We start from the raw sequence: 26,975 nt of genomic DNA on the forward strand, positions 1-26,975 counted from the left end.
AGGAGGTGGTGTAGGCCACATCCGCACTGGTCAACGGGGTGGTCTTGGCTATGCCGGAATCCTGCTTACTGGGTATTCGCCTGCAAGCTAAGGGAGAAAAATACCTGCATAGATTTATAGATCTGGTGTTTGTGTTGTTCAAGGCGCAGATTGCAATGTTCTGAAAAAAACAGACAGCCTCAGAAGTGCTATGTTGGCGCTGCACGTTACCGAAGTGGGAGCGGGCTGAGGTGAAGGTCCTTGCAGAGGCCCGGAGATGGGCGGTGACGGGACTGCGGGAATGATCTGAGACATCTACCTTGGGAGCCTTGAAGCGAGGGATCATTTGCAGCCACCCTGTCTGACACCTCTTAATGCTTGTCCCCTGGGGTACGGGGCTGTTATGGCTGGGGAGGTGAGCCTGGGGTTGGGCCAGGGAGAGGAAAAGGAGGACCTTTGTGCCACTTGGGGATATCTTATCACGCTGTAACCCTGGTCTGGATGAGTGATACAATCGGGGCTGTGGCCCTCCTGCGTGCTTGCAGGCTGATCCTATCAAGGGGGATGCTCATATGGTGTGGGGTACCCTAATTTCTGCATGTCTGAATGACTCATGGTGGCCTGGTGGAGGAGCGAGCCAGAGTCTCTTCTTCACCCACCATGGGTCACCAAAATGAGTTATGTGCTATTGATTTATATATTATTGCCGATTTAGCTGTGTGTCAAAGTTTCACTTGTGTAACTCCACTGTGTTTGCTCCTAGGCCCGGTTTAGATCATGGACTGCTTGTTGAAGTGATTTCATGTTTCATTTTATTAAAATCAATAAATATACTGAAAGAAAAGCATGTAGCTAATTTTATTCAAAATAATTACATTTTAAATTTAAGTAAGGGTATTAGTGTAGTACTTTTTTTTACTTTTAAAAGAAATGTAAAAGACCATTAACATAAAATTTTTACCTAAGGTAGTTTTTCTATTATTTTCAAGTTTTATAAACATTTTTTATTTTCCCTATACTTTACGATACGGAGATCGCTACCACCAGGATGATGTCCGTATTGTACAGTATAGAGAAAATATAAACGGTTTATTAAACTTGAAAACAATTAGTAAAAGTATTTTTATATGAAATATTAATGTAAACTAATTGTATATATTGATTTTAAATGTAGATCAAAATGAAACAATTGGCACAGCACAATTAGCTTAATCGTGATGTACATATTTAATTAGTATAAATATATTAACCAAAATTGTTTTTAAGATTTATAAACAAAACAAATTAATAATTTAATAATTTAATAGTGTATATTTAATAATATATATGTAAACATACGTAATAATTGAATAATAGTTAATAAATATTAATTATCAAAATGGATGCATAGAATTAAATGAAAGCAATTTAATTATATTTTAATAATATTGTTACATTAATTTTCAAATTAAAAACAAATATTCCAATATGCTAAAAAATAAAAAAGTTTATTTCATTTTTTGTAATTAAAATTTAAACCTATTTATATATATGACTATGTTAAATATTTTAATTTAATTTGTTTGCAAGGGTAATATATATATATATATATATATATATATATATATATATGTATATATATATATATATATATATATATATATATATATAGTATTGTTGCAAATATCATAATGCTGGGAATACATGGCCTATGTACCATAGATGGGTTATGTATATTCCCCTAACAATAAACAATATCGAGATTGTAAACCTAATCCAAAATGTATGCATACGTTGACTGCAACAGGTATTACCTACTGTACTGTGTACCCTTCATGTTTCTTAACACAATAAATATATATTTTAAATATATGTATTTTTATTTAATTTAACATTACCCATGGGATTCTATTGTAAGTACCTGTTTTCATTATTTTTATAGGAGGGTGTTCCGTGATCAGTGAGTGGCCGTGTGTGGTCTGAACTTACTGCTCCTTCTTTTTGGCAGTAGTAACCTTCAATTTCGCTTCACCCTCTGTTTCAGGGATGGAGACATGTAAGTCTACATTTTTGAGTAATTTTACATTTATAAATGGTTAATAGGCAAAAGTAGACAAGTTACTGAAAAGTGCAATGCACTTATGAAAACACTGATCTGCAAGAGACCAAAGTGGATTTCTTCATTCTGTATAAGTCCATTCGTCCCTTCTCTGTTTTGGTTCAGATTTCGGAGAATAATGCCCCCCCAAAAAAACAATAGCAACATTTTGTTGTTTTTCCGCAAACATATTTCATACTTAGACTCTTGCTCCTTGCGTTTCTGTGTGAGGTATTTCTTCTTGACGTTCAGCAGCTCATTGGCAAGTCTTTCAATTTCATACTTATATTCTTGATTTTGAGATTCGTACATATTGAGTTCTGAAGACAAGGCCTAACAAAGAAAAATGTATAATTGTTAAATTGGACAGCTTCATTCAAACATGATAATTGTTCACATTATTGACATGTACAATCTTTCACATTTCATGGTATAAGATATAACAAACTATGGGACTTTTAAGAGGCGTTAACCCCAGTGGTCAGCTGTAGAGTGTATGCATGTGAGAAATGTGTTTTGAAAGGCTACCCTCACCTTATCCTTTGCTCTGGTACCCATTATACTCCATCACATCATGGACAGCTATATTCCAGGTCCTGCATGGTCCTTATTTGTTTCCTTTGTAATGAAAAGTCTATTACTAGGCACAATACTTTGGCCGGAGGATCCTGAATCACATAGGCCTGGAGCCAACCATGTTATTGGTACCAAATGGGGGGATGGGTTCTAATATAATTTATTGGCAAGGTATGGATGCCTAGTAATGGAAAATATGTGATAGCAAGTCATAACACTTTGCCTTTTGTAAGTTACCACTCAACTCCCAAGATCCCTTGATGTAAATGGAAAATGTTCATAATTATTTTTATAGTGAATTTTATTATTAAAAATTACAATTACCGTTAATGTATCATATAAATTGATAATTATAATAGTACTTATGATTATATTATGTACACCAGATAAAATGTATACATTTTTTAATTAATTTATTTCTCCAGAGCTGGTGGTGAATGACCGTGTAGCATCATGAAGAAGAAAGAAACAAGCACATCCTGTCTTTCTGATCCCCAGTGTATAATTCATTTATGGTCAAAAGTCCAACACGGAGTTATGCTGATAAGCCTGCAGGACTGCTCATCAAGGAAAACCTTGTTACAGGTAGCTCAAGTAAGGAATCACATTTCACTGTTAGACATTCGAGAAATGTGGAAAGCAACACAGTTCGCCAAGTATTTTACCACAGGAAGTGCAGGACCCTGTTTACTCTGAAGAGAGATTTACAGATTATTAAGCAAAAGCAGAAGCAAGTGTCAGTGATGATGCTAAAATGAGTGAGTGCACAAGTAAACACTTAAACAGAAGAACATCATTAAAGTCAATTGTGTGTGCTGAAGAATGTATATTTTGTGGAAAGGTAAAATGCTACGAGGGAACATTAACGAGTGAGAAAATAATCAAGGCCATAGAGCTTAGAGTTGACAAAAGAGTGTGCAACCATCAATTGTGATTCAAAGAGCTTAGTAGTTTGTAGCAGGAACATAGTGGCTGCAGAAGCCCATTGTCAGGTATCTTGTTATAGGAACTATATAAGGGTTAAAGCAAGGGAGGTAGATCAAGCATCTAGCATTCAGACCGATGATCACTAAAAACAATATGAGCAATAAAGAATATGATGAACTATTTTAATACAGTGGAACTGTGATTATTCCTAACAAAGAGCTAATACGTGTGACGACTCTCAATGAAAGGCTTGACACCCTCATGATACACCGAGGATTCAGGTAATAGACAAATCAACCAAGAAGCATATTGAAAGAAAAGTGGACTCCGAGTTCAGTGACAGCCTCCACATATTCAGAGACAGTGAAGGAAAATTATTGGCTCAACCTGATAGTGTCATGCTACAGGATGTTGTAAAAGAAAACCAGAGTTTGAAAAGAGAATTATCAGTTTTAAAGGTTAAGGCAATAGACATGAACAAGATAACTGATTAAACATCATCGCACACAAGAACAATGATTAAAACAAACTTGACATCAACACAGTGCCCATATCATCCATCACATGTTGATAAAGATTCATTTATAGTGCCTGATAACCTCAAACAGTTTCTATTAGGACTTCTGACTGGAGATCCATAAAACACAAAGCCGTCCCAAAGGGTCCCCTTACTTATGCAATCATTCAGTCAGGACAATATACATACCGTCACAAATGGACAGCGGAAACACCCACGCAATTGTTGCTCCCATATGCTGTGAAAACGCTGCCAGGCAATGTTGAAATAATTTGGGCTCTAAACAGACTTGGTCATGGAATTTCATACTCACAACTGGAAGAAAATGATACCGCCTTGTGTCTTCAGAAACGTGCTGCTACCTTAAATGAGCAAATTGTATTTTTAGCCGACATTCAGGCTCATGCCTTAACTAACTTGAGAAACACTGTATCCTAGACCCATCCCAATCAGAATTCAGAAGCAACCACTGCACTGAAACTGCACTCTTAGCATCCACTGACGTCAAATGCATCATACTGGACTGCTGAGGCATGGCTGCATTCATCCTCCTCGACCTCTCTGCTGCATTTGACACTGTCTCCCACTCCACCCTCTGTGACAGACTGCACAAAGCCGGCATCCAAGATAAAGCTCTGGATTGGATCGGTTCCTTCCTCACCGGAAAAACACAGAGTGTCAGACTACCGCCGTTCATGTCAAAACCCAAAGACACATGCTGCGGAGTGCCCGAAGGATCTTCACTCAGCCCGACAGTTTTCAACATCTACATGGCCCCGCTTGCCATGTCCACCAAACAACACGGACTAAACGTAGTTTCCTACGCCGACAACACCCAACTGATCCTCTCCCTGCCCGAGGACTCTGCTCAGGCCAAGAGAAATTTCCACAACGGGATGAGAGCAGTCACTTCCTGGATGGAGGCGAGCTGCCTCAAGCTCAACTCGGACAAGACAGAGATCCTTGTAATTGGCTGCACCCCTTCTGCCTGGATCGATTTTTGGTGGCCCACCGCTCTGGGAAATGTCCCCACCCCCCACAGGGCATCATCCTGGACTCCTCTCTATCCATGATCTGCCAAGTCAACACCGTCTTTTCGGCATGCTTTCACACCCTCTGACTACTGCAGAAGACTTTCAAGTGGATTCCCTCCAACACGAAGAAGCCAGTCACCCACGCACTCATCACTAGCAAACTGGACTACGGCAATGCACTCTATGCCGACATCACCAAGAAACTTCAATCAAGACTACAAAGAGTCCAGAATGCAGTAGCCAGACTCATCCTGGACATCCCCCGACACAGCCGCATTTCCTCCCACCTCAGAGACCTACACTGGTTCCCAGTCAACAAGCGCATCACATACAAACCCCTAATCCACAAGGCACTTCACAACATAGGGCCAGCATATCTCAACCACCGCCCGCAATCTACGTATCCAACAGACATCTCCGTTCCTCCCAGCTCACCGTTGCAGCCGTCCCTAAGATCTAGAAATGCACACCAGAAGGAAGATCATCCTCTTACCTAGGAGCCCGGACATGGAACACGCTACCTCTCAAGCTCAGGCAGACTGTATCACTGAAGCAGTTCAGGAAGGACCTCAAGACCTGGCTCTTCGACTGCACAGCACGCCAACAAATAGTGCCTTGAGAACCTATGATGCCTTGAGTGCTCTACAAATCCATGATTGATTGATTAACTTAGCATGGCTGGAAGAGACTCTTACTGGCAACAGGACAACTCAGCGAGTCAACAGTATAGCTGTGCAGCTCAAGTTGTTTGGATGACAATCTTTTAAAGCTCCTTTCCCAAGCATTGAGAAACAAAAGCAAAGAACATTGATCACCACAAATACTGAAGAATTGTTCATGTATGTTTCTGGTGAATGAGTTGGGCCTAAGCCATTGATGACAAGTACCGACATCATGCCGGAATGTCTTGCCCAATTGAAGCTTGCACAAAGTAAGAACATAATCTGGATTTTTACAAAACAAGAATCGAGTCTCGCACAGATAATACTAAGTTGGACAGGATTTAACATCAGTACTAGAGACCTAGTTAGTGTATCACAGGATTCCACTGGATACTTGCCCACCATTAATGCCCCTGCAAATGAGTTTACAACTGTTTCTGAAATAAATTTTGAAACAGTCAGAGCCGATAAGGGAATCACTGCATTCAGCGAAAATTGTAGTGGTCATGGATCAAGCTCTCTACGCAAAATCAACTGAGATCGTGTGGAAGCATAAAGCAATGCACAACAGAATCATTCTTCGACTGGGCACCTTTCACACAATTTGGAAAGTCAAGTCCATTCTTGGAAAACGCTTTAAAGACACTGGCCTTCGTGATCTTTGCATTGAAGCAGACATGATAGCAGAAGGATCAATGCCATCAGTACTAGAAAGTTCATATGTACAATCGTGCAGGTGGAGTACACAAGTGCATTTATGAAGCTATGTTGAGACTGGCTTGGTTGGAATTCATCCCCGGGGTAGAGAAGAATTATGGAGAGAACCTTCAAGTAGGCTGCGCCTTCATTGAGGATGTTAATGACTTTGCAAAAGACCTATGCTAACAGAGGTTAGAAGACCTCTTGCAGAATGCTGTCTTTGTCGAAGTAAGACAGCTTTGGGATGTATTCCTGGAACATCTTGATCATGACAATGGATATCCTTCTGCATTTTGGATGTCGTTTATGGATATTGTTGAAAATGTCTTGCTGGCTCTGCTGCGTGCTGCTCGAGAAGGAAATTGGCATTTACATCTTACCGCCATACGCTAGATGATCCCATGTTGTTTTGCATATGACAGGATGAACTACGCTAGATAGCTTCCTGTATACCATGCCAAAATGACATTACTTGCTGTGAAACATCCAGAGATACACCACAACTTCATCAACGAATGGATGCTTTTCACTTCAATTGTCAGGTGTTAGTCCATTTGGATGAATTCTGGTCAATGAAACGATAGAGGTAACAGTCAACAAAGACACACGGACTCTACGTGGTACAACAAGGTTCAACCTCAAAGTGGGGAGGATGTGAAAAGATATTATATGACGGCTGAACACAGAAGCACCTTTTAGAGTCAAATAAGGGAAATGGATTATAACAGATCAGATCTTACTCATGCAATCCTACAAAAGTCACAAATTGAAAAAGACAAAGGTACTGTTACGAGAGCTGTTAGTCAGGTTCAAAACTGGATAAACCCATTTGTTGGGCTACATGATCTCATTAGTCTCTCCACGTCAAAAAAGGCATCTCAAGACAAAGTATTCAACATAATGAAGGTGCATGTAATGGGTGAACAGTGCTATACAGACTTCAAACTTGAGCGACTTGACAATAATCCACCTATTAAGACGTTTTATGACCCAATGAAAATGGACAAACTAAAAACCTTCACTAACATCTCCAAGAAGAAGGCAGTGAACAGCAATGGCAGAACAATCATCATGAAAGCAGACAAAGTACTATTTTGTTGAATCATTGTGACAGCACATAATTGGATCCTTCAAACAGCGGTTGTACCCTCTGATCCCTTAGGACCTTTCCCATGGGCATTAGCAACTCCAGAAAGTCTGTTGCAAAAGACTAACAAAGCTGTTTATCAACGTACTTGCAGAAAAAGGTTACCCATGCTGAGGAAATATCTGGAAATTCAGCCACTCAGATTGATCGTATGGTTCTTGTTCAGAGAATGAAAGCAGAGGAATAAAACTTTGTGATAAAGTTAAGAAATCTGCAGTATGGTAGAATTTTGTACTAAAAGAAATATGTTGTCATTGACAGCTTCGGTATATCGATATGTGTTGATTAACTACAAGACCAAAGCAGACAATTCTCTCAAGTCAATGAAAGCAACAGTCTACGCTAAATCTATGCACCATTTATGCATATTGGTTGATCAAGAAAACTGTGCTGTATGCAATTATTTGAGTCCCTTGATAGACCATGAGCCAGGACCCCAAATGTAGGCCATTAGTGCCTTTTGTCTAAAATTATTGTATTAGAAACCATTGCTGAAAAAATAATGGTTTTCTTATTTTTGATAAATAGCACACATATTCATCATAATATGTGGAAAAATAAATGTAATTCCACCAGATTGGTTAAATTCAATATAATTAAAATAATGAACACTAGAGTCCTTAAAATAATAACAATACAACTTAATTCTATTCCTCATATAGTGATCTAGATTTTATGCATAATTTTCTCCTACAATTTCAAATAATAATAGCTGTCACATCTTACATAGGCAGTGTATTCATGAATAAACATAAACACACTTTTATCATACACATTCGTCATCATCAGATTCTTCTTCTAAATAGGTGTCATCATTCCCTGCATCTGATTTTCACAGACGGGAAGCCTGCACATGTCAGTGCACTTGAGGTCATTTAGACAGCAGACACATGTTGGCAGTTTGCAGTTCCTAATGCAGTTGCAAGCTAGTAGATCTAACACAGCCTGAGGTGCTGGCTGCCCCTCCATCCAGTTCACTACCAGTTGCTCTGCTCCCTCGTGCTTTTCCAACTTCCACCCTCTCCCAATTGGACTAGGTGTCTGTGGATCATTCAGAAGACATCTCTTGCTTATAACGGCTTGATAATTCTCATGTTTGGCATGTTTCTTCAGATAGTCCCTGAAAGGTGGAAGTTGATGACTGTCTTTCTCACCCTTGTTTGCACAGAATAGGTGATATCGCAAGCTTTCGCGTGATGAACCAAAGACTTTGGTGCATACAGCAAGCATGAGAATTGCTCCAATTTTGAGAGAAATTTATATTAATTAGTATAATGAACTGATAGATGAATACAATAGTAGTCAATAAATGAGATGCTTAAAGGCATGGTAATATTCATGTGTTTACACTCTTGTTGGGTCAAAGACAACCACCGTAAGCCATCGTCAAATTGTCAGAACGGAGTATAACTAAACCGGACTGTCCACTGGTATTTTGCTGAGACTACAGTTACCCAGATAATGCAGTTTCTTCACAGAACTCCCTCACTAAACATTGAAATGAGGTTGAGTCATATACAAATATCCTGATGGACTTGACCACATCCCAAGAGTAGGAGACATCCTCTCTGAGTGGGTGTCCAAGAGGAGGCTGTACCCAACCGTAGGGAGTACACGTCTAATGCAGAAGTCCTACTAGGAGACCAACGAGGCCAACGGTTACATCACAATAATATAGTGGCAGGGGCACCACAACTATGGTGGTGTTGTATGGCTCCACAGTGACTCTGCACTGCCCCAGTAGTGAGGGAGCAGATCCTCATATACGTGCCACCCGCGTGGGCTGATCTAAGTTCATTCACCTGTTTCATTCCGCATTTTCAGATGCATAGTGTGGAACAATTTGCTGGAAACAGTATGCTAATCTCTTTTTAGATGTTAAAGAGGCCCCTCCACAAAATGGGGATATGTTCTTCTGATGGACACTTCTAACTGCAGATTCCTCACCTTTAGAATAAATACCATACCCATACCCCCCCCCCCCAATGGTGGAGGATCTGGGAAGTGGATTCAGACCAAAAAGTCCAGAAGAACTGTACAGGCAAAATAACCTACCCGCTGGATCTGGCTGTCAAACTGATCCCCATGTTGTAGCCTTGCGGGCAGCAAGAAGTGGCACACTTGTGGCTTAGACTTGGTGCAATAGTCTCTAAGACCTTCAGGAGACTGTGTTTGTGGCGAGTAGTATCTGATTTCTGAGACAGAGGGCTATCATCCTTGACGCAGTATTCTTTTGCACTGCCTTACCTTTTGTTTGCACCTGAAAGCAAAATGAAGAGCTACCCAATGGTCTTTTGTGTGGTTGATTTAAACACCTAAGACCCTCTTTGAATCATAGCAATGGAGTTCCTCCTTGAATGAGGTAGAGCAAAGAAAGCTGGCAGAGTGATCAATTGGTTAATGTGGAAGGGTGCCACAACTTTAGTAAGAAAGGTCCTCAGCATCCTTAGCACCACCTTTGCTGGAAAGGAGGTGTGTAGGGAGATTGTAACGGCAACAGTTGCAGTTTGCTCATGTGGTATGCTGAAGTGATGACAATAAGGAAAACTATTTTTAATGCTAAGAGGCGTAATAAACATCTATGCAAAGGATTGAAGGGCATGCATATAATTGATGTCAACACCAAGTTAAGGCACTGGAGTATCCCAAATTGTTTGGTTGGAAACATATTGGTTGAAGACTTTCATAAAATGTATCATAACTGGTGAACTAAATAAGGACTGTTGGTTCATTGGGCAAAGAAAGGCCAAAAGAGCCAATAAATAACTATTTAGTGTCTCCACTGCAAACCCCTACCAGCCTAACAAAATAACAAACAATAGAACATCAGAAAGTTTGGCGTTTATGGGGGTCGGTATTCCAGGTACAAATGGCAACAAACTTCTACCAGTACCCTGCATAGATGTACTCCGTGAAAGGGCTTCTGGCCATAAGGATGGCATCAACCACTTTGGTCGGCAAATCAAATGCAATCAATTGCCACAATTCAATCTCCATGAATAGAGGTGCAGGTTGAGCTCCACCAGGAATGTGCTTTCTAACAAATGCCTTGGAGGAAATCTAACTGTACAAAACTGCTGTCAGTGCACATTTTTAACATTGGCAAACACATCCATCCAGGGTATTCTCCATTGATCAAAGATGCCCTGCACCGCATTGAAGTGGAGAGCCACTTGTAATCTTGCAGTCGATGCCTGCTTAGATTCTCTGCTCTGGCATTCAAGGACCCTGCTAGGTGGTTGACTACCAGGAAACTGTTCTGCTAGTCCAGCCACCTCCAAAGATGAAGGACCTCTGGTCGCAGGATCGAGGCATCCACTCCCAATGCTTGTTGTACTACCACATGGTGGTAGTGAAGTCTGTGAGGATGTGCACCAGCCTTCCCATGATGGATGGCAGGAAGGCTTTGAGGGCCAGATAGATTGCTCACAGCTCTAGCAGGGTCATATGGACTGGGCACTCAGCCAGACATCAAAGCCCCCTGAATCCCTCTATTCCTGTGCCTCCCAGCAGTCAACAGTGAAGCATCTGTCAAAACCATGAATTCAAATAAGGGACGAAAAGTGGCTTGCAACAGGTTGGTATCCCACAGCCACTACCGTAGATCCAGAGCCAGAGAGCCAGCCCTGATGCTGAGCCCACTGTGATTGCAGGTTCCACTGCAGAGCTCACATGTGCCTCCTGGCATTTGGAATTACATTAAACTCATATATGAATGCCCTGGACTCGCTGCAATGGTGGAAAGGCCTTGAACACCACAGTGTTCAGGATTGCCTCAATGAATGTGATCTATTGCATGGGGTTCAGGTGGGAATACAGCTCATTGAAAGTGAATCTCAATGATGTTGGGAGTTCACCTGTTGTCGGCGACTGACTTCAGAGAGCCTGCCATCAGCCTCCAGTCAATGAGGTACAGGAATACACCGACTCACAAACTCCAAAGATGGGCAGCAACCGCCACCATCACTTTTGTGAACACCCAGCAGCGTGAGGTAGGCTGAAGGGTGAGACAGCAAATTGAAATTGTTTTTAGCCTGCCTTGAACTGCAGGTAGTGCTTCTGGAACTGAAGGACGGGTATATGAGAATATGCATCCTGCAAGTCTAATGACACCATCCAGTCTCTTGCATCCAGAGCCAAGAGGATCTGAGCCAGCATGGGCATTTTGGATTTGTTCTTCCACAGAAAGGTCCAAAATAGACTTGAGGTCTCAGTTCTTCATGGAATCAGGAAGCAGCTTGAACATCACTTTTCCCCTTTCTGCAAGTTTGAAATCTGTTCAATGGCACACTTGGAAAGTAAAAGATTGATCTCCTGAATCGGGATTACAAAGTGCTCCTTCAAAATACACTCTGATGTGGGAAGAAGACAGGGTGTACGATTCCTACCTGTGTGCCAGCTGCCTAGAGTTTGCTGACCATGGCCCATAATGTATGTGTGTACCTAACGAACGAGTTACTTACCTTCGGTAACGACTTTTCTGGTGGATACATTAGCTACCTGTGGATTCCTCACCTAATGAATACTCCCATGGCGCCAGCATTCGACGGAAATCTTCTTCCTAGTCTCTGCACGTCGACGATGACGTCACTCTAGCCCACGCGACGCCGTCTGACGTCATACAGGCAATAAGAGGTCCTCGACGACGTGCCGACGTCAGTACCAACATTTTTTACGTGCATGAGAACAACAACCCAATGCAATGAAAGAGCAAGGCAATATCCCATAACATTGTAAAATACACAACATTGCAATAAAATGGTTGTAGATTTAATATAACTCTCTTTTTTTTTTCTTTTTTTTTTTTAAACAACAAATATATGTAAATCATGTATATACCCAAAAATATATACATATATATATATATATATACACATATAAATATATACAAGTGTCCATATATACATCATCTATTGCAATCCTGAAGACCAAGAGGAACGCACTCAAGGATTACTTGGTAAGACCAGAAAGGCAACGGGGAGGTGGGTGGGACCGTGAGGAATCCACAGGTAGCTAATGTATCCACCAGAAAAGTCGTTACGCAAGGTAAGTAACTCGTTCTTCTGATGGATACAACTACCTGTGGATTCCTCACCTAATGAATAGAGTCCCAAAGCAGTACCACTCCCGGTGGTGGGTGCCGAAATGGTCAAACCAAGAAATCCTGCAGCACTGACCGTGCAAAATGGCCGTCCCTTCTGACCTCAGAGTCCAAACAGTAATGTTTCGCAAAAGTGTGAAGGGGCGACCAAGTTGCGGCCTTGCAGATGTCGACCACAGGAACACCTCTGGCCAAGGCCGAAGTGGCCGACTTAGCTCTGGTGGAATGAGCTCTAATGCCATCAGGAGGATCCTTCTTTTCCAAAGAGTAACAGATTTTAATGCAAAGAACAACCCACCTGGAGAGTGTTCTCTTGTGGACTGCCTTTCCTCTCCTCTTGCCCACGTATCCGATGAACAGCTGATCCTCCAGCCTGAAATCCTTCGTTCTATCAATGAAGAAGCTTAACGCCCTCTTTGGGTCCAAGCGATGTAGTCTCTCTTCCTCCTTTGACGGATGAGGCGGAGGATAGAACGTGGACAAAGTAATTATCTGGGCCAAATGGAAGGGTGAAACAACCTTCGGAAGGAAAGCAGCCTTGGTCCTCAACACCACCTTATCCCCATAAAAAGTTGTATAAGGGGGTTTTACCGATAAGGCTTGCAACTCACTCACTCTCCTTGCAGATGTTATAGCCACCAGGAAGACTGTTTTAATAACCAAATACCTTAAGGGGCAAGAATGCATAGGCTCAAAAGGGGACCCCATAAGGAAAGTGAGGACCAAGGACAAATCCCATTGAGGCATAACGAATGGTTTTGGCGGATATTTATTTAGAAGACCTTTCAAGAATCTGAGAACAATAGGGGATTTAAATAACGATGGTTGATCTGGAAGACAAATGAAGGCTGACAAAGCCGACAAATAACCCTTAATGGTAGCCACTGCACAACCCTTCTGCGCTAGAGACAGAGCAAAAGACAAGACATCCGACAGATGAGCATGTAAGGGATCAATCTGTCTCTCCCCACACCACGTAACAAATTTAGACCACCTATTAGCGTAGATAGATTTAGTGGAGTGTCGCCTTGCCGCTAATATAACATTCACTACATCAGGCGGGAGAGAGAAGGAACTCAGGTTGCCCCGTTCAATCTCCAGGCATGTAGGTGTAGTCTCTGGAGGTTGGGGTGTAAAACCTGCCCCTGCGACTGCGAGAGGAGGTCTGCCCTGAGAGGGAGACGGAGCGGAGGGCACAGCGAGAGTTGGAGAAGATCGGAGTACCACACCCTCCTTGGCCAATCCGGAGCTATTAAGATGACTTGGGCCCGGTCTTGGCGAATCTTCCTCAACACTCGAGGAATCAAGGGTATGGGGGGAAACACATAAAGCAACTGGTCGCACCAGGTTATCAGAAACGCGTCCCCCAATGCTCCCTGCACCGGATACTGGAGGCTGCAGAATAACGCGTTCTCCCGAGTGGCAAACAGATCTATCCGAGGAAACCCCCACATCTGGAAGATTAAACGAACTTGATCTGGATGTAGACGCCACTCGTGGTCGGCCGAGAATTGGCGACTGAGACTGTCCGCACGTACATTCAAGACCCCGGCCAAATGATTTGCTACCAAGCAAATCTGATGGTCCTTTGCCCAGGACCATAGTCGAAGAGCTTCTCTGCAGAGAAGGTACGACCCTACTCCTCCCTGTTTGTTTATGTACCACATCGTGGTAGTATTGTCCGTCAGGACCTGTACCGACTGACCACGAAGGGAAGGGAGGAAGGCCTTGAGAGCCAGATGTACAGCCCGTAACTCTAACAGATTGATATGAAACATCTGCTCCTCTGGAGACCAAAGTCCTTTGATCTCCAGATCCCCCAGATGAGCTCCCCACCCTAGAGTGGAAGCATCCGTTATGACCGTGGCCACTGGTGGCGACTGCGCGAACGGCTTTCCTTGCGAAAGATTGTTGCTCGCAATCCACCACTTCAAGCCCACAGCAGCATCTCTGGAGATCTTGACCGCACCTTCTAGATCTCCCTTGTGTTGAGACCACTGCCTTCGGAGGCACCACTGAAGAGCCCTCATGTGCCAGTGAGCATGCGTGACCAACAGTATGCAGGAGGCAAACAGACCGAGCAGACGAAGGACCTTGAGGACTGGAACTACCGCTCCATTTCGAAACATTGGAACCAATTCCTGAATATCTTGAACCCGCTGAGGCGGAGGAAAGGCTCGATTCAATGTTGTATCCAGTACTGCCCCTATGAACAGGAGGCGCTGAGAGGGCTCCAGGGGAGATTTGGGCACGTTCACCGAAAAGCCCAGGTCGAACAACAACTGGGTTGTTGACTGCAGATGATACGACACAACCTCCAGGGACTTGGCTTTGATCAATCAGTCGTCCAAGTAAGGGAATACTGCTATCCCCTTCCTTCTGAGCTCTGCCGCAACCACTGACATCACCTTCGTGAAGACTCGAGGTGCTGAAGTAAGACCAAACGGGAGGACCGCAAACTGATAGTGCTGCGACCCTACCACAAACCGGAGATACTTCCTGTGCGACTTGAGTATCGGGATATGAAAATAAGCATCCTGCAAGTCGACAGACACCATCCAATCTTCTTTGTTCAACGCCAAAAGCACCTGTGCTAGGGTCAGCATCTTGAACTTTTCCTGATTGAGGAACCAATTCAAGATCCTCAGATCCAGGATCGGACTCAACCGACCATCATTCTTGGGAATCAGGAAGTACCTTGAGTAACAACCTTGACCCCTTTCCTGCTCTGGAACCAACTCCACCGCGCCCTTTGAAAGGAGGACTTGAACCTCCTGTTCTAGCAACAGGAGGTGTTCTTCTGAACAATAAGATGGGCGGGGCGGGAGGGGGGGCGGAAACTCCCGAAAGGGAAGGGTGTAGCCTTTCTCCACAATACTGATAACCCAAGTGTCCGTTGTAATAGTCTCCCACTTGTGGAGAAAATGCCGTAATCTTCCCCCTACAGGAGAGGAGTGAGTGGGAAATGGTGGAAGCCTAAGGCTGCTTTCCCTGCTGCACCCCTCCAGAGGACGAGGAAGAGGCAGAGTGCTGTTGAGAGGCTCCTCTGGTGCGGGCCCTACCTCTCCCTCTAAATGATCTATAGGGGTGAGAAGAGGCGGCTTGCTGGAACCTCCCCGGAAAGGAAGAGGAGGAAGAGCCACGCCCAAATCCACGAAACCTCCTGAAAAACCTGGAAGAGGCAGAGGAAGAAGGAGCTTGCAGCCCTAACAATTTGGCTGTGGCCCTGCTCTCTTTAAATCGCTCCAAGGCCGAATCTGCCTTTGCTCCAAACAGTTTGTCCCCATCAAACGGGAGGTCTAATAGGGTCGACTGTACATCCGCAGAAAACCCTGAATTACGGAGCCAGGCCTGTCTCCTTGCCACCACAGCCGTGCCCATCGCCCTAGCCACCGAGTCGGTCGTGCCCAGTCCAGACTGGATAATCTGGGTTGCGGCAGCCTGGGCGTCTGAGACAACATCCAAGAGTCCCTGGGGAAGCTCCGTAAAAGAAGATGAAATATCATCCATAAGAGTATGGACATATCTCCCCAGAATGCAAGTTGCGTTGGTGGCCTTCAACGCCAAACTGCAAGAAGAAAATATTTTCTTGGATTGCGCATCCAGTTTTTTGGAGTCCCTGTCTCCTGGCACCGTCGGGAAGGATCCAGGCGCTGATTTTGATGAACAGGAGGCTTGCACCACCAAGCTCTCCGGCGTAGGGTGTCTTGAAAGAAAGCCAGGGTCAGATGGTGCAGCCCGATATCTCCTGGCCACAGCCCTATGAACTGCCGAGGAAGATACAGGCTTCTTCCACACCTCCAACACCGGATCAAGCAAAGCCTCATTAAACGGCAAGAGAGGCTCCGCTGCAGCAGAGGCCAGATGCAGCACCTCCGTCAATAAATTCTGCTTCGCCTCTGCCACCGGCAAAGGCAGGTCTAGAAAATTAGCCGCCTTCCTCACCACCGCGTGAAAGGTAGCAGCCTCCTCTGTATACTCCCCTGGAGATGAAAGGTCCCACTCAGGGGAAGTATCCAGCCCACTGGCCGTATCCAGACCATGCAGTCCATCACCCGAGTCCTCAACCTCTCCTTCCTCCAGGACTCTCTGGTACTCCTGCTCTTCCAACAGACAGAGAGCACGCCTCCTTGAATGTAGTCTCTGCTCAATGCGCGGAGTCGACATGGCCTCTGCCGAAGTCGAAGATCGGCGCCGATCTCCAGAAGCATCCGACGCCGCATCCGGCGCCGCAGGCAGCTTCGGCGCCGATGAAGGAGCAGGACAAAGAGATCTTGGAGCCGATGGACCCACCGGAGTCACAGGACGAAATCCCGACGTCGACGGGATGGAAACATCCGGAGCCAATCCCTCTGAAGCCACTGGAGCGGCCACCGGCGCCGAAACCGGCGCCGAGCCCACATTCCCAAAAGGGAGAAAGGGCATAAAGGGTGCCGGCCGAAGAGGCGCAGGATCACCCAATAAAAAGGCCAAAGGCCCCGAAGGACCAGCCGGAGCACCTCCTGGAGCCATCTGCTGAAAGATGGTATACATCGCATTCAGAAATGCGGTACTATCGGCTCCAGGGGCTGGAAAAGCCGGATACTGAGGTGCCTGGATCGAAGGCGACCCCAACGCCGGCCTCGACGTCCGCGACGCCGGAGACATCACAAGAGGCTGCATCACCTCAACCACAGACGCTTGTCCAGGCGAAGTCGGTGACGCCGGAGAGGGCAACGGCATCGATGGATGCAGCGTGACCGTCAGACTGACCTCCCAAGTCCTCCGACGCCGAGCCGAAGGCGACCTCGAACGAGTCTCCTTGCTTGAATGACGCCGTGAATCTCTACGGCGCCGGGAGGCTCGATGACGCCGATGAGACCTTGGCGAGGAAGTCTTCTTGTGATGTTTTTCCTTTCTCTTCGACTTCGCCAGGAATAGTTTAGCCTCACGTTCCTTGAGGGCCTTCGGATTCATGTGCTGACATGAATCGCAAGTCACAAGGTCGTGATCGGAGCTCAAGCACCAGAGACAGTCGGAGTGAAGATCTGTAACGGACATCTTGCCCCCACACTCTCGACAGGGCTTGAAACCCTTCTTTCTCTGAGACATTGTTACCGCAGAGAAGAACTACGCAGCAGAAAACACACTGTAACCACTAAAGTAACAGTAGCTCCCTCGTAGATCACCGTTTCGAATGCACGGAAAAAAGGGAACTGACATCGGCACGTCGTCGAGGACCTCTTATTGCCTGTATGACGTCAGACGGCGTCGCGTGGGCTAGAGTGACGTCCTCGTCGACGTGCAGAGACTAGGAAGAAGATTTCCGTCGAATGCTGGCGCCATGGGAGTATTCATTAGGTGAGGAATCCACAGGTAGTTGTATCCATCAGAATAATAAGCAAACTACATTGAAGAATATGACAGTCTGGCTCTCTGAGGAAAAAAATATTTTTCTGATAGCATCACTCTGTTTGGATTACCTACCAAGGTGATTGGGAAGAAAAGAATTTGGACTGACACCACTTGCTGAGGCCTGAAGGATACGACTCTAAAGTTTAGGGTGTGTAATTAGAAAGTCATGGTGGCAGTGGAGGATAAAAGGATGTCCTTTACATTTGAAGGTTGTGGCCAAGTTAGGTGAAGGAAAACCCATCCACAGGACTGCAATAGAAGCACTCTTTCTGTGGAATCACACGCATTTTGCTGAATGAAAAGCCATACTAGGGGTAACCAACAACGGAGTGGAGCCACAGTCCCTCTTCTCTGTAGTAATGCTGAAGCTCTTTTTTATGTTGCTCACATAAGGCACAGCGACACTAGATCAGTAAAGCCCCCCAAGAAAGAGGCTTGTTTGTTAGCCCAGAAATTTCAGTCTTGAATTCAGAAAGGCACTACATTATGTACGCAAAAGAAGCAGTACATTTGTAAAGTTTTCTTCAATCTGCTTTCACTGCTTACTGGCATGGGAGTATTCTTGCTTGCTTGTTTGATTGAACATGATTAGTTTTAGAAAATAAATTAATCTGTACAGTAACTCCTGGTGCCATCCCAGAATCCTCCTGTTTGCTGAACATTTTACAGAAGTGCCCTTTAAATTAACATTCTAATTATATTATTGTTTGAATTTTCTGAATCACATAACCATGTAGGTTTTACATCTTTGTTTCAAAACATTTAGCAAGTGATCACACAAGGAAAAGAAGCATTGCTATTTCCCAAAGAGAATCCATGGATATTAACTCTCGTTTACAAATAAAATTGTAGTCCAAAATAGTTCTGTTCAAAGGACTGCCTCTCTGCTCTGTAAATAAGATGTGATACAGCATGTCTGAAAAGAGACATGGTATTTGCTAAGTGGCGTTGGCATTAACTAAGTAGGAAAAAAAGATGTGTTAGCCACAATTAACTATATATAGCATTATAGAGAATGTTCAAATACATTTTGTGTATTGCGGAGATTTCTCATAAAACATGATACTTTAGTAATATAACCACATCCTCAAACATATACACATTATTAAAAAGAACCACATTGTGCACATCTCAAAAGCATACCATGGTAAACAGACATTTCTATAATGTACAGTTTGTAGACATTTCATTTACCTCTACCATATTTCAAAAAGAGCTGGTGGTATCATTTCTGATATGAAAAAAACTCCTGAGTGATATTTTAGTTATTCTTGCTACTACTGAAAACTGCATAAAGCCTCAACAGTCATGTGTGGTTACTTCACATACTCACATCAGTCAAGTCATGACTGCCAAGGTCTCCAATAAAAACAAAATAATGACATTTTTCTTGAGCGGTGAGTGCACATAGTGAAATACAAGGTGGAGGATTGTTCATGTGAAGTAGTCTACCTCACCATGGAACAAAATATGGCTGGAACAAAATGTTTACTAGGACTGACCTCAAAGCTGATCCAGACTGAGTTTAAGAAGGCCAGGTATACCTCTAGGCCAATGCACAAGTCAAAGACAAACGTTCAAGGTGGTATACACAAAAGGCCATGCTGGATATGTCTAGAAGACATCATCAGTCAGAACCAGACATCTGGATTGAAGCTCTAATATCTTGAGCTGGGTGATTGTACCGGGCCAGCAACAAGCTACAGGTTTCCTCAGAAGAAGTTTCATTTTGGAGCTTGAATGGCTACAGCAGATAACACCAAACATTAGTAGTCTGCACAAATGCCACAGTGCTAAATACCATTTGCTTGACACCCTATTGGATCTAGCGTGGAAGTTTTCAAAATTTTGGAGCGGGCTAAAGACCTCAGACCTTGCAGTGGCTGGAAGTAGGATGACCAGTCTGAAAGTCAGTTTATCTCTTGGATCAACAAATGAGATTGCCTACTTCAAATTAAAAATCTGGCCTTGTCAGTTATCCATTCATCAAAACTTCAGTCAGGCCTTCAGTATCCCTATACACTTGATTAAACAATTGTTGGGCTGTTACTTAGACCTTAATGATGCACAAGTGTATAAGTACTTCTCACTGGTCCTCTTCCATTTTAGGCACCTATTTCTCCTAAACGTTTTCTACAGAACTTTTATCACAGTCAGTAATACAAAGCCAAGCACGGGAGGTTTTAAAATCTTTGGTGTCAACACTGACATTACATTCTGCATCAAGACAGAGTCTGCAATAGGTATGACCATCTTTTTTTCCAGCTCAGTAGTCCAGAGCTGAGGACACGTCACCAATGCTTCTCTAAGGCAGCAATCTCCACAGAGGCTGAAACACAGGGCTTGATTTAGAGTCTGGTGGACGAATTACTCTGTCACAAACATGACAGATATTCCCTTTCCCTTTGTACAAGTATATCATTTCCTATGGCACTTATAATGAGTCAGGAAGAATATCAGTCATGTTTTTGACAGAGTAATCCAGTTGATAAAGTCTAAATAAGGTCCTCTTGGCCTTAGGAATCTGTGCTCTCTACCACAGCCAAACAGTGCCAAAGTGTGTGTGCTCTCTTCTATAAACAAGATGACATTGGCTTATACCCAATTGGCACATTCACTTTATCTGTGAGTCCCGAGCAAAGTTGTACATGTACATAGGGCCTGTAAATTCAATGCTGCTAGTGGGCCTGCAGCAAAGCTTGTGCAACCCACCTTAGGAATCCTGTTAAACATGTCAAAGGCCTGCCATTGCAGCCTGTGTGTGAAGTTTAAACTGCCAGTTCGATCTGGCAAACCAAACATTTTGCCATGCCTATACCTTCCTTTTTAATACATATAAGTCACCCCGAGCCTATGCCCTAAGCAGCCCATAGGTCAGCGTGCAGTGTATCTAAAAAGTTGGATATGTGTTTTAAACCTTTACATGTCATGGTAGTGAAAGACCCTTAAATTAGTTTTTAACTACTGCAAGGAATGTCAGGTTTGGTGTTTAACGAATTGAAATTGGAAACCCTCTTTAATTCTGAAAATGCCACTTTTAGAAAGTTGGCATTTTCTTGCCCCAACCATTTGGAGTCTGCCGCCTGTTTCCTGGGTCCCATGACTAGGTGTACCGGGCAGTTGGTCTTTGTGTAATGCTCCCAGAGAGGAAGATGAAGGCGTATAGGTGTTGGCAGGATGGGCCATCTTTGAATTGATGAGGGGGAGGAGCTGTCATGTACCACGCATGCTCATCACAAAGGCTCTACCTGGGGACACACACAAAGGCTATGACAATAGTCTATTGTGACCCAGACAAGATGGGGCCAGGACAAGGAGGCAGGAAATTCCAAACACCTCTGGTGTGGACACCTCCAGAACTGTCTCCTACTTCAAAGTGGGCACCAGGTATAAATATTGGACCCTTAAACCCAACTCTCTGGACCTGTGGAAGACTGAGAAGGGCTGCTGTGCTGCTCTGCAAGAAGGACTGCTACTCTGCTGCCCTGCTGCCTGAGTGAAAGAACTGGACCTGCAAGATGAACCTAGGACCACCAGATTGACTCAAAGAGCTAGTTGGCTGGCCTCAAGATCACAGCATTAGGGACAGAAAAGGCTCCAACCACCTTGAACCCAGCACCTGGACTCAGTCTACTCTGAGTCTTGCCACCCAAGTAGTGCCACCCCAGTCCTGCCCCCCTGGAAGTGGGCCTGAAGGTGCTCAGTTAGCCCAAGTGTAGTCCTGCGGGCAGGACCGATGCACCACAACGTATCTCCTCATAGATCCACTTTGGAACCACCACTAAGCGACGCATCCTTGATGCAGGCCCTCCCACCACCAGCCCTTCATCGATGGCTTCCTCTGTGATAATGCAGGACTTCGGATCACTGACCCTTTGCTTCATTGGAACTGCCGGTGTGTGACACATCTTGATGCAGGACTTTGCATCAAAAGCCCCTCATTAACAGGCTCCTCGACAAAAATATAGGACTCTGCATCACAGCCCCGCAGCTCCTAGGGACCGCTGCTGCATGATGCATCTTCGAAGTGGGATCTCGCAACAGTGACTTTGTCCTGGTTTGGAATAAGTGATACGCATAGTTGCCACTTTCTGCTTCTAGGCACTATTTTTACTTAAACCTTTGAAACTGCATATCTCTAATTGTACTGATTGGATTTTTGTTGCTTTGGTTTTAAATGATATAAAAATTTCTAAACTGGTGTGAGATTTTTCTTGTGTTTTGTTTTCACTTTCGAAGTTCTGCATACATACGTTACACATTAGCTTAAGTTTAAACCTGACTACTTTGTGCCAAGCTCCAGAGGGTTAAGCACAGGTTAATTTGGGGTTTGTTTGTGACTTCACCCTGACAGAAAATGTGGCTGCTGCCTGAGGAGGGGTTCATCCCCTCAACCAGTAACCTAATTATCAACAAGTCTTTAGTGACTATAAAGGGTTAATGAATGGTATCTATGGTGATAAAGCCTAAGGAAAAGAGAGACCCTTCTTAGGGCTAACTGTGAAGGGAAAAACACAACCCCTGAGGCTTTGGCTCAGGTTTCTTTAAGTGTAAGATAGGTTCAGAAAAGGAGGAATCTGTGTAATCTTAGGAAGTCCTATTTTGTTGTCTATGCTAAATATGACAAGATTATGACAATGGTTTATACTTCTTCCATTTGATGGAGACTTCAAATCAGATTAGGCAGAAGCCATAATCATCTTCATATCCTGTTCTCTGATGGCCTTTGACTTCATCAAAGAACATGCTCATATTCAACCATGTTGTGAATCTTCCATATGCAGGAAAATCATCTGGCTATGAAATTCGGTCAAAGGTCTTAAAAACTAAACCCTTAGGCAGAGACAATGGTGGTCATTATGAATATGGCGGGATACACTGCAGACTGCCGTGGAGACGGTGAACAGAAGACCACCAGTGGTGGTGAACAGCACACTGCCATATAATGATGCCAAAAACAGAAACCTCCAAAAATTCTGCAACCTCCAGCCACCGCCAGGGCCCATGATGGCGGAAAGGCTGTACACCCCACCCCACCACCGCCAAGCAGACAAATCCTCCGCGGACCAAATAATGATGCCCAAATCACCGTGGCGGATAGTGGATGTCGATCGACCATTGGCGGAACGGACCGCCACGGCCAGCAATGGGACTCAACAGCAAGAAATGCACACATTGGCAAGTTTGAAACCCACACACCTGACAAACATCCACAACAGTATAAAACACCCCCATACACACCCAAACAATCCTTTGCAATGCCAATTGCACGAATCAGACTGACAAAACTACACATACACAGTACACAACATAACAAAAGTCACACACACATTAACACAAAAGCACCCTCACCAACACACCCAGAACACCACACCCATAAAACACACCCTGGTACTCCCTAAGCACCCACGGTTCACAGACAGGGAGCAAAGGACCATGGTGGAAGAAATACTCAAGGTCGAGCCACAACTATATGGGGCACAGGTGCAGCACACACCCAGCACCAGGAAGATGAAGTTATGGCAGACGATTGTAAACAAGGTCAACGAAGTGGGAAACCATCCACACACAAGGGATGAAATCCGCAAGAGATGAACCGACCTGCGCTGGAAGGTGAGGTCTATGGCATCCAGGCACAACACTGCGGTACAGAAGACTGGTGGAGGACCCCCAACTACACTGACTTGGAGGCGAAGGAACTGGCTATCCTGCAGCTGGAGGGCCTCACTGGAGGACTAGACTCGGGTAAGTCATCTAAAATTACCACACCTGTAATGCATGTGCCACCCCACCCCTCCAACTACCACCAAGACCACATCCCCAACCAGGCCCAAAAATTCACATCCAGTCACCCTGCATGCCCATAAACCCACTAACCCCACTAACATGCCTACATCCCTCCCCTTGTGCACAGTCACTTACCCCTGCAAGGATTCACAATGGCACTACTGCACACACAATGCACCGCCACATCCCATGCAAAAAGAAAGGATAATCCTACAAAAGGTCCCTGCATGGCCCAACAGGGGAATAAACAGCATAAAATAGGGCAGGGCTGTGCATCCTTATCCAATTTTGTACCTGTAACATACATGTCCACTCCCTCCCCCACAGGGACCACCAACCCATGTCACCCAGACGGAAAGGCCAAGGAGTGCCAGCACCACACACAAAGACAGAGACCCCACTCAGGAGACTGGAGAGGGATGTATGGACAGTTAGGAAAACCCTGGCCTGTCACACAGTCCTGGACTGTCACCCTCCAGCAGCCCCACTCAGGATACCACTAACACCCCTACTACCCAGCCACCAACATCAGCATTGGCCAAACAACACCACACCATTGTGTCCAGGCTACAGACTAGCTGACTACATGTACAGAGGCCACAGTCTCCTCCAACCAACAGGCAGGATGTTGATGGCCCCAGTGCAAGTGGGACTGCCAGACCTGTGCAGGGGACACAGGCACAGGGGGCTAGGCCCAGTGGGAGGGCATCATTGGCCCAGGGAGAGGCCAAAGGATGGATGCTGCAGCCCAGGAGGTGATCTCTGAGGTCCTAGGAACATACCACCATACCGAAGACAGGATGGGCCAGATCCTGGACACCCTGGTGCAAAATCAAAGGGTGCAGATAGCACAACACCGAGTGGCCATGAAGCAATGGAAGCAGCTCAATACCACCATAGTCTCCATTGCAGGGGTGCTGCAGCACCACTACCCTAGCCAGCCTGAGACTCCCACATACCTGGAAGCTCCTACCACTAGCCAGGACACAGACCTACCATCCACATCTACAGCAGCAACTGGACTGGTGGCACTGGCAGAGGACACACAGGAGACCGCCCCCCCTAGCCTTGCAGCCCAGCACCAGTTACTCAAACGTGCCCTCAGACCCAGATATGGCACTGGAACACCTGCCAAGACCAAGGCCCCTGCTAAACAGTGACTCTGCCCTGAACTGTCTCCCATGTGTGCCACTGTGCTACCATGTTGACCCGCCAATACCAACATCCAAACCTACAAGGGACATATGGACCAATACCCACTGCCACCAATCACTGAGCCCATGTACCTGGAATGGATATGCACCATGAGCTCACACCCTATCACTGTACAGCGCACCTGTGAAATTGTGACACATAATAAAACACATCTACATCAATCCGTATGCCCCCTGTCAGTATGAGTAGTCAATTGTTAGTGTGAATGCATTAGCCAGTCAATTCAATAATCATACCTTTATTGCAGGAATGGTATCCCACGCTCAACAGTGTCTGGAGTAAGTCAAAATGTACACCATGTTTGTTTCCATGGCACATGCCACCTCAGTCTTCAGGTAACAGTGTCAATGACGACAGACACCCTATCCCCAAGCAAATGAGTCAGACAAACATTATGCAGTGCAGACAACAGCATCAGTGAACAGTACCTCATAGTCACTAGAAGAATAGGCGGATCAACTGGTTCCTGGAGTTTACATCTTCCCCCTCTTCATCATCACCATCACTCTCATCCCCTCTCAGAGGTTGCAGGTCTGGATGTACAGTAACCTCCTCATCTAGAAGGGGGATAGCTCTCCTCACAGCCAAGTTGTGCAGCATGCAGCAGGCCACCTCTATTCTACACACCTTTTCAGGACCATTGCACAGGGATCCCCCAGAGAGATGGAGGCAACGGAATCTTTAGGAGACCTATAGTGCGCTCAATCACCCTCCTAGTACGTCCATGGGCCTCATTGTAATTCCTCTATGCATCTGTCCTGGGACTCCTCACAGGTGTCAGGAGCCACTGCAAGTTGGGGTAGCCAGAATCACCTGCAAAAGTGGGCAAAACAGGACTTTAACAAACTGACATTACTTGCATACAGCCTGGCTGTCAGCTATGTACTGATCCAATGTCATACGCACTCACCAACCTCTGTCCCCTTGTAGTTGTTCCATCATATGTGGCACACTGCTGTTCCTCAGGACAAAGGAATCATGAACTGATCCTGGAAACCTGGCATTGACATGTGATATGTACTGGTCATCAGTACACACCAATTGTATGTTCATTGAGTGGAAGTTCTTTCTGTTCCTGTACACCTGTTCATTCACTCTTGGGGGGATGAGAGCTATGTGGGCTCCATCAATGGCACCTATCACATGGGGTATGTTAGCAAAGGCATAAAATCCAGACTTGATGGCAGGGAGTTCAGCCCTTTTGGGGAGACTGGACATGTGTGTGTATGTGTTGTACAAATGCATCCAGGAATTTTGACAGGATGAGGCTAAACATTGGCCGTGAGAACCCTGCACCTATGCCCACTGTCACCTGAAATGAGCCCGTAGCCAAAAAATGGAGTACAGATAGCACTCGCACTTCAGTAGGGATGGCATGCTGATTCCGATTAGCCAGTCTCAGTACAGGATCCAGTGAAGCACATAGGTCCTGGATTGTCCAACAATTGAGTCTGTAGGTGACAATGATGTTACGTTCCTCCATGGTATCTGTTAGAAATGGGGTCTTTCGTTGACAGTCAGGTTACCCCCTGTTCAAGCAAGGACCCTAACTCTAGTCAGGGTAAAAGAGAATCACCCTCAGCTAACCCCTGCTTACTCCCTTGGTAGCTTAGCAGAGCAGTAGGCTTAACTTCAGAGTGCTAAATAGGAAATATTTATCTAAACAAAACCAGACCAAAACGACAAAAATCCACCATACACAAGTCAAGTTATCAATAAAAATGCAAAAACAGACATAAATACATAAACACACACTAATGCTGTCAGCGAGAAAAAGTACCTTGGGCACGTCAAAAATAACCCCGTACGGGCGACTGTTCGTCAAAAAGGGCTTGCGAGGCGTTGATTCCACTCACGAGC

At 44.9% G+C, this 26,975-nt stretch overlaps 1 protein-coding gene across 1 annotated transcript in view; it reads right to left on the reverse strand.

Annotated features, from left to right (window-relative positions):
- CFAP58 (cilia and flagella associated protein 58) overlaps positions 1 to 26,975 on the reverse strand; it is a 371,939-nt gene that overhangs the window by 12,328 nt on the left and 332,636 nt on the right. Inside the window, exon 17 of the mRNA XM_069239433.1 lies at positions 2,256 to 2,389. Within this exon, the coding sequence (XP_069095534.1) occupies positions 2,256 to 2,389 (134 nt within the window). The remainder of the gene's footprint in view (positions 1 to 2,255; positions 2,390 to 26,975) is intronic.

This window comes from Pleurodeles waltl, chromosome 6 (assembly GCF_031143425.1).
Source record: "Pleurodeles waltl isolate 20211129_DDA chromosome 6, aPleWal1.hap1.20221129, whole genome shotgun sequence".
Lineage (NCBI taxonomy): Eukaryota > Metazoa > Chordata > Amphibia > Caudata > Salamandridae > Pleurodeles > Pleurodeles waltl.